Source organism: Tachypleus tridentatus, chromosome 1 (assembly GCF_004210375.1).
Source record: "Tachypleus tridentatus isolate NWPU-2018 chromosome 1, ASM421037v1, whole genome shotgun sequence".
In the NCBI taxonomy this organism is placed as follows: domain Eukaryota; kingdom Metazoa; phylum Arthropoda; class Merostomata; order Xiphosura; family Limulidae; genus Tachypleus; species Tachypleus tridentatus.
The window spans coordinates 172,191,219-172,200,579 of record NC_134825.1 but is presented as its reverse complement, the minus strand read 5'-3'; the positions used below and the strand labels follow the sequence as shown (position 1 = coordinate 172,200,579).

General features: G+C 32.9%; 1 protein-coding gene across 1 annotated transcript; it reads left to right on the top strand.

The window, feature by feature from the left end:
• The first annotated feature begins 430 nt into the window (after positions 1-430).
• On the top strand, positions 431-4,662 carry LOC143233627 (synaptonemal complex protein 3-like). Its single transcript, XM_076470051.1, has 4 exons — positions 431-754; positions 3,174-3,335; positions 3,969-4,067; positions 4,443-4,662. The coding sequence occupies exons 1-4, from the start codon at positions 431-433 to the stop codon at positions 4,560-4,562; spliced, it is 705 nt and encodes a 234-aa protein (XP_076326166.1). The 3' UTR covers positions 4,563-4,662.
• Positions 4,663-9,361: the final 4,699 nt, after the last annotated feature.

Genomic DNA, 9,361 nt, shown 5'->3' with positions numbered 1-9,361 from the left:
TCATTTAAACGAATAACTAATATAAAACTTTTCAACATTTGGTAATAAACCTAAATTACTATAAAGATCATAACACTCTGACTTTTATTTTAAAAATTAATACAGTAAGACAATTATACGAAAAAGAATAAATTGAAACAATACTAGCTTTTTTGCGTTTAATGAATTTATACTACTCATGAGTTTTAGGTTTTGTGATAAACAATTTTAAATAATTAATTTTAGGTTTGAAAAGGGTGACATCTATCATTATATCGAAATATTATAAGACTAGAAGGAAGCGATCGTCTGCTGGTTTTAAATTCAGTAAGGCCTAGGCTAGGCTATAATTAAACTTTAGACGGAAAGTAAGAGTTAAAAATTCTTAATAGTCCACACTTCTAAGTAATCATAAAAAGGTTTTTCAGTAAAAAGTGCACTTTACAGAAATATGTCACGAAGAGGGCAAAAGAAAAATACGACGAAGATAAATTTAAATGAAAATAATGAAGGTAAAACTGAATATAATGAGTCTCCCCTTATTGGAGAACTGAGTCCGCTAGAAACATCAGATCGTGAAGAAACGAAAAATCGTTTAAAAATTAACATTAATGAACCAGTAAAACGAACATCATTGGAAATGGATCCGAATGATTCAGGAATTGGGGGTACATCAGATTTCAGTTGCAACCTTTCAAAACTTTTAGAATGTTTTGGAGCAGATATTAACAAAAGTATTATTGCCAAACGCCAAAGACTTGAACAGTATACACAGGTAGGTTTAGGCCTGCTATAACGGCAAAATTAGTTTCATTCAATAAATAATAAGCCTAATACTATGCTGTAGGCTGAGTTAAGAAGTGTAAGCCTATATGTTACGACCAAGCAATAGACACCACAAACTTAATTTTAAAAATCAAAGTAATATGTTACATTAGTTTTTATATAAGTTGATTAGCTCCTAAGACATTTTAAATCGAATAGCCTAAATTAGTTGTGGGCCAATCACATTTTATATATAATGAAATTAATTAACATTTAACTTAAAACTAAGCTTACTAATTTTATAACTTATTCTTGATAAGTACAAGCTATGCCTGAACATTTTGACATAATTTGTTACAATTACGTATACTTTGTTGATTTTAATTTTAATTTTGCTTAGGACTCAAGCATTACTTTAACGTACAAGTCTTTGTAAGACGGTTTAAACTGCTTGACGAAAGGCTTTTACCCGGAACATTGAAAATTAATATAAAGTTTTTGTCATAGATGTGTGTTTTTACTCATTCTGAAAACGTTTTCATTATCTCATTATTTTACTGTGATGTCAGAACTATCTCTGTATTCTACATTCACGTGATAAAAGTGGACAATGGTTAGGATAATAAAAACATAATGTAATTTTCATCTAAAAATGTTCTTTCTATCTTTTTTTGTTTTAGGATATGCTTAAACAATTTAAGTTATCACTATGTTTTTACTTTCTTAAAACATGAACGTATTTTCAACAGGTTACTTTTTTTAGCCTGTATTTACACAGTTGAAGTTCTTTGCACAAAACTAGGCCTATTCATAGTAATCGCTAAACACGAGAAATTATAAGCATAACGGTTGATGTTTGACTAATAAATAATTAACACGAATTTAATGGGGGGTTTTCACCATCTAGTAAGGTTCTTTACAAAACCATAAGCTCTTTCAAGAGCTCATCTTCAAGTGGTAATATAGACATATGTACACATGATAATCGGTCCGGCATGGTCAGGTGGTTAAGGCACTCGACTCGTAGTCCGAGGGTCTTGGGTTCCAATCCCCGTCACACCAAACATGTTCGCCCTTTCAGCGGTAGAGACGTTATAATGTGACGGTCAATCCCATTATTCGTTGATAAAATAGTAGCTCAAGAGTCGGCAGTGGGTGGTGATGACTAGCTGCCTTCCCAAAAGTCTTAAACTGCTAAATTAGAGACGGCTAACGCAGATGGCCTTTGTGTAGCTTTGCGCGGAATTCAAACCAAACCAAATCATGATAATCGATATCTCTCCCTCTGGAAACTGGAGGAAGATAATATCAGAAGAAACCCTCATTGAAATTGAAAAAGTTAAAAACTATATGGAAAACATATTAGCGAAATCTGCGCGAGTGCACTTGTACTACTTACGTCACCCCAGGTCATCCCATATGTAAAATAAGGAGAATACACAATTCCAGATAACGCTGAATTTTTATCTGTTTGTCTTCGTCACAGATACCTCATATTATATTAAGCTTGATATCAAAATAATAAAAAAGTAATAATAAATCATAAAAATATGTTTCAATGTTTAGAATGGTTCGAACTTAGATCGCTTTCTTCATGCTAAATTATATAATTTGGCAATGAAATATCTAAAAGAAATCCCGCAAAAATATGTTCTCTCATCATACATCCCAAACTACGAGTTCTGAAATTATACGAAAGATCTCACAGGTAAAGGTTTGTGGAACTATAAACATATTATTTTCACATTATTCTGATTTTAGTTTCGTTTGGTTTAAATTTCACACAAAATTATACGAAGCATATCTGCTCTAGCCTTCCCTAACTCAGCAGTGGTAGACTCAACACACCCACCGCCAACTCTTGGGCTATTCTCATCTAAAATAGTGGGATTGAATGTCACATTATGATGTCCCCATACCTAAAGGGGTGAACATGTTCGGTAAAGGGGATTCGAGCCCGCAACCCTCGTATTGCGAGTTGAGCTTTTTAACCACCATACCACTTCTGATTTTAAACGTGAAATAAACAAGTTAAAATAATATGAAAAAAAACAAAAGTGTAAGTTATATTTATCATAAATTGTAGGTATGTTGATTGTTTTGATTCGTATATTCACATGATCACGCAGATTTTGAAGGCACATAACTTTCATTCATTTCATTTTCATAAGCTTGACTAAAAGCAGTCGTTCGAAAAATTTCTGGATAAAATAAATTTGCTTTAACTTAGTGTGTTTTATAAATGATTTTACTCTAACGGATTAATCTTCTAGTATTTTACGGAATCCATTTTTTCAGGAAGCTCATTTTTAGTCTTTGTTTTAATTTTTATCGTTACTTATATGAATGAATATTTTATTTAGTGTCTACATTTCATTTTAGTACACAACATGTGAAGTATCTGGTTATACTACTGTTTTGTATTTTAGGAGTCGATGAAAGCAAGTGCTAAAAAAGTCATTGAAACAACAAAATCACAAGCTGTAGAAAGAAGAAAAATAACAGAAGAGTTCCGCAAACAGCTAAGTAACTTTATTCAACAAGGAGAAATGGATCTGAACAAAGCCAAGGAGGCAGAAGATAGGTTACAAGTAAGTTGTGACTGATATTGTTAGTACTATGAATATCTAGAATAACAAACTGAACATTTGTAATGTTCTCAAGAATTGTTCCATATTAAGATTAATCAATGCTTAGCGGCTAAAGTTAATTAGTTTTGCTTGTTTGTTTTGAATTTCGCACAAACCTACACGAGGCTATCTGCGCTAGCCGTCCCTAATTTAGCAGTGTAAGACAAGAGTAAAAGCAGCTAGTCATCACCACCCACTGCCAACTCTTGGGCTACTCTTTTACCGACGAATAATGGGATTGACCATAACTTTATAACGCCCCCACGGCTGAGAGGGCGAGCATGTTTAGTGTGACGGGGATTCGAACCCGGGACCCTCAACCACCTTAACCACCTGGCCATGCTGGGCCTACAGTAGATTTATCATTGTGAACGAATTAAAACTATTGCTGAAAGTTCAGGAATACTTTTAAAAATTCGATTTCTGTTTATTAACTTAAACAGATGTTACTTAAGCAAATATATAGTTAGGGAAATCAGTCGTGATTCAGCATTGCCATGTAATAATTTACTCTTCAAGAATTTTAGCATTACTTCGGTTATAAACTATACAAACGTTTTTAAAGTTAAACTTGTCACTTGTTTGTATAAACAGAAGTTGATTCAACAGCAACAGAAACATCAACAACAGATGCGGATATCTCATTGTCAGCGACTGAAAACCTTGAAACTCTTGGGGGAACAGTTTTTCCAGGTATGTGATATAAATTTCTTTTATGTTTCAGCGTCCATATTCAATTATTACCACTCCGAACTATTGATAGGTTTGATATATCACGATAAAGATAATTAATTTGTTTTAACAAGCCATAAAAATAATTTAAACTAATAACAGTTGTGAGATTCTATAGTAGAATTTTCATACTTTCTTCTTAGAAAATTATTTTTGAGGCCTTCCCCCTTACGTAAAACAATAAAAACAAACTCGCATTTAGTTTTTGGATATTCATTTTTACAAATATATCGTTATCGCGTTCTGGGAAGACATTATGTATTGAAGAATGCTATTTGGAAAACAAAACAGTATATCTTTTTATCTTGGCAATTAAACAAAAACAACTCTTTCTAGGGTATAGAAGAACTGGAGAACAAACACGTGGGCCAATATTCCTCTGTTCAGGTAGAACTACGGAAAGAGATGGCATTGCTCCAGAAGAGGATTTTAATGGACACTCAACAGCAGAGATGATGAATGTTAAGAAGAGCTTACAAACCATGTTCATGTAGAAAGAAATGTCTATTTTGATGTGGTATTATGAGACATGTTTCTTTATCCTTACTTTACTTTATCGTAGTATAACATATAGTCCATCTTTTCGGTTTAGAAGTACTGATAAATACTTGTTTCGTTTTATGCTGTTTTAGTGGAATTTTGTGCTCATATTAAAGGAAAATACATTGTTTTCTAAAGTCTGTATTCTATTCTGATCGAGAAAACATGTTTGGTAAAAGAAAACCAATTCTACCAACTAATGATAAAGGAAAGAGTTGTACTATCTAAATAGTTCATTAATAGCAGGTGATTTCTTCGAATTAGTATAAGACGGAAACAATTCAATACGACTATTTAAGCTGTATTTTGGATTCATACAATTCACTTAAGCTGATTCTTTTATGCATACTAGTTTTTCAAACATGTAATTTTTCCCAGTTTACTTGGCATTTCGAACATTCTATTTAACTGGATTTAAGTTAGGCAGGAAAAGAAATTTAACATGTTTTTTTAAATATATCTTAATTATGCACTTGGAAAACGATACTAATATTAGTTTATTAGTAATATTTTGTATTTCTGTACATAGATTCTCGTTTCTTCTTCGTTCACACACCGGTGGTACAGTGGTGTGTCTGTGAAGGTATAGAGCTAGAAACGGGGTTTCGATATCCGTAGTGGGCAGAGCACAGATAGCCCTTTGTGTTGCTTTGTACTTAACTACAAACAAATCTTACTTATTCGGTTTATTCTCATTGTTTTCATTACAAACAGGCACATTTATGTCTGATTTAGTTTGTTGTTCAGGGTTAATGAAGAAATATGACAGTATTTTGAGTTTCAATGTTAATTATGAAACAAGAAATGCCTTTAAGTTTGAAGAAAACCTGACATCATGAGCTTGGCTAAATCTCATATTTAGTTTCACAATTTTTATCACTAGGGTTCTTAACGACAGAATAACTAAATATAACATTTTCTGATTACTAGGCTTATGCTATGCTATTTCTTCTTATTTTGGTTCAATTGTGTATTAGCCAGTTCATCTTTCAGTAAAGAAATTATTCGTTTTTGGAGGTGATTTACATCACTAAGTTTAGCTTATGTCTGGATCAAAACATATAGGTCAACGATAAATTAAAAACATTTGTCGATTTTAAATATCCCTTAATTTCTTCGTACAGTCATTCAGAGTCAGTTTGTAACTAGGGGCAACCATCATTTGGAATACATTAACAGAGGATAAATGTAATTCCACATGTCTAAGGAATTATGTTTCTCATAGTCCGGCCCGGTATGGCCGGGCGGGTAGGGCGCTCGAATCCCTGTTGCACCAAATATGCTCGTCCTTACACCCGGAGGGGGGCTGTTATAATATTTAGATCAATCACATTATTCATTGGTAAAAGAGTAGGTCAAAAGTTAGAGATGGGTGGTGATGACCAGCTGAATTCCCTCTAGTCTTCTACTACTAAATTAGAGACGGCTAGCGCAGATAGTCCTCGTGTAGCTTTGCGCGAAATTAAACAGGCAGACCTCTCATACTCCGTATAGGACTTACCATGGAAAGAGTGCTAGACAAAACCCTGTATTTAAATGTACTACATACGACCTCTCATACTCCGTATAGGACTTACCATGGAAAGAGTGCTAGACAAAACCCTGACAAAACCTCTCATACTCCGTATTTAAAAAGAGTGTACCCTGTATTTAAATGTACTACATACGGCCACTAACTAGATTGTATTATAACTGTTATCTTACTATTTAAGGTTCCAAATAAAAATGATTTTTGCATATAAGAATAGTACGTACAAAATATAATTGTATTTCGCTACTCTGTCGTTGGTGTTGCACAGATTTCTCAACTGACCCACTACAATCCTATAAGTCATCACCACCGTTGTCAACAGCAAAAAAGTTGATAAACAACAGAATGATGAAGTGTACCGTACTGAAAACTACGGTACTATAACACTTGAAACTATCTAATTATTTACCCATCTATCCCACAGAGAATTATCGTCCATATGTATATCTATAAATTCGTTAAATTAATTTATCATATACTTTAATTGATTAAGAACAGATTTGATCTGTATAATCAACTAGGTATGGCATAATAGCCGATTTATTCAAACTCATTTGTCAATTGTTTCATGTAGCTTATTCTTAGAAAGTAGTCCCCCAATAGCACAGTGGTATGTCTGCGGACTTACACACTAAAACCGGGTTTCGATACCCGTAGTGGGCATAGCACAGATAGCTCATTGTGTAGCTTTGTGCTTAATTCTAAAACAAACAAACTTAGAAAGTAAAAACTAAAATCGAAGATCAGAGAACAATTACTCAAGTTTTCAAGTCTGTTATTATTGACTGTTATCCTGTCTAAATAAGTGCCAGTTATTTACTTAAAACTACCAAACTTAGATCTGTGCTATAGCTTAACCAGAATGAATTGTTTTTTTCCTTTTTTGAGCGTTGGATATTTAAAGGGGTTGTTCCTAACAAGTGTAGTGATTGCAAAGTATGTATAATTGTTATATCATTTTTTTTCTTTCTATGTATTTTCGCCTGTACTGCGATGATTATAAATATATTTAGAACGGTACATGTTAAAGAATGACTTGAGGTAACACCTTTTTATCCCGAACCACTCCCTGGATGCCTCACAGTGTGTGTAGAACCGAAGTAATTATCGTTTCAATGAGGTGACAAAAAAAGAGAATGGTATGACGTCAAAACTCTGAAATAAATCGTTGGATTAATGAAATAAAAGATATTAAAATGCAGATATCGTAATTACAATTTGCGCATTTCGAAGCGTCTGTAATAACATCTTTCAGCCTCAATACATTGTTCTTAAATGCACATAAATGAGTTGTTTGAAAGGAACACAAAGTTAACCTGTTTTCCAAGTTTCATTTAGTGCTATCTTAAACATCCGGTTACCTTGTTAACAGCGTGTACTGCAGCTGATGTTCTACAGAATTGGCTCTTTGCCCTATAACGTATATGTTAGGATAATTTTTTTGAACAATGTATTTGTAAAGTCTCTCATCTTCCCGAATACTAAACACATGAAGCGAAACCATCCTGGCTAACTTACAAATTATAATACAACGTAGTTAAGCAACTATAATGGTTGAAAACAAATTTAGGCCACAAACCCGACCCACTGCAGTCTGAAGGTACGTATTAATATTATAGTTTTACTGCAGGGACACCTCAGTGAAGTGTAAACAAGCAATTCCTGGTCCTCACGTGCAGTTAACAAGTGATATAAAATAGTTTCTGTCATATATCATATTGTGTCGTTAACACCAGCACAATCGCGAGGCTAATATAATCAACAAATACATATATTTATTTTATATATATAGAGAGAGATGCTAGTTTATCTTTTGTTTAAAGTGGTAAATAGTGACAGCTATTGAAAGGTTATATATATATAATAACATTATAAGAAGTTTATTAGTAAGTTTCCAGCTTGTTGTGCACAGTGTAACTGGAATAGTCGTGGTTGTTAAGAACAACAGAACTACTGTAGTGACATTCAAGCAACATGAATCTTTTTTAAGTTTCCAATCAAAGAAAAGTAAAACAAATATGATCACTCTGGAAACTTTAGGTAAATCAAAACATGAATGAACATAACATTTTGAAGATTTCGACTCATACGTTCCCACAATGGCAAAAATAAACCCTAAAATATGTGAGAATATAAACTGGATTACTTCAATATGTATAACAATCTAATGAGTTCAAACTACTGACAATGATAACCGAGTTTCAAGTTATATTTACTCTCGTGCTTTATTATGTATAGTTATTTGAATGAAATTTATATTTCGGTTATTAAACGTAATATTCACATCATCACCTTTAATAGCATGGACTTACTCTCTGCACAAAATAACCATTCATTTTGTTGTTAACAAAATACGATGTCTTCTTTATTATTCATGACCCTTCTCTGAGGAAGACGGTTTTAATTTGTAAGTAATTTAGTGAACATATATATAATAGTGTACTAAGTTGCTGATTGTTGTGGAAGTAGTATAGATGTTAAAATTTATTTTATATTTTTTAATTTTATTATTATTATTATCTTATATTGACGTGGCTACGTGAGTTAATGCGTTCGACGCGTCATCTGAGGGTCGCGGGTTCGAATCCCAGTCGCACCAAACATGCTTGCTTTTTTAGCCGTGAGAGCGTTATAACGTGACAGTCAATCCCACTATTCGTTGGTAAAAGAGTAGCCCAAGAGTTTGTGATGGGTGGTGATGACTAGCTACTTCCCCTCTAGTTTTACACTGCTAAATTAGGGATGGCTAGCGCAGATACCCTTTGTGTAGCTTTGCGCGAATTTAAAAAAAATAATCTTATAACTAGTTCTATTTTCCAGATTATTGGGATCGTAACTAGAATCATATACGTAGTTGATATCGAAGACTTCCGATATTGTATTTTTGTAGAAAGTTACTTGGATAATCAATTACTTAGAGAATATAAATAATGAAACTACGCATAATCGTAGTTTTACATATTTTTCTCGGTCTGAAACTCAGTAACTTATAGTAAATATTAATTACCGGCCTAAAATTGCTTTGTTTTTAATGATTATAATGTTTATTATTTCGATTATGATAATATTTTTTATTAACTGTAATGTTAAATTTAAATCACTAATTTACTGATGTTTTCAGTATAATTCAAACTTGTGATCTTGGGACAGAAGGTGAAAACATTATCCACTGGACTGTTTTACT

What these genes read in the sequence shown, in the direction of transcription:
- LOC143233627 (XM_076470051.1), top strand. Translation starts at nt 431, where the DNA reads ATGTCACGAAGAGGGCAAAAGAAAAATACGACGAAGATAAATTTAAAT. An exon ending in GACTTGAACAGTATACACAG is followed by an intron (nt 755 to 3,173) that starts GTAGGTTTAGGC and finishes TTTGTATTTTAG; the next exon opens with GAGTCGATGAAAGCAAGTGC. An exon ending in TGGGGGAACAGTTTTTCCAG is followed by an intron (nt 4,068 to 4,442) that starts GTATGTGATATA and finishes AACTCTTTCTAG; the next exon opens with GGTATAGAAGAACTGGAGAA.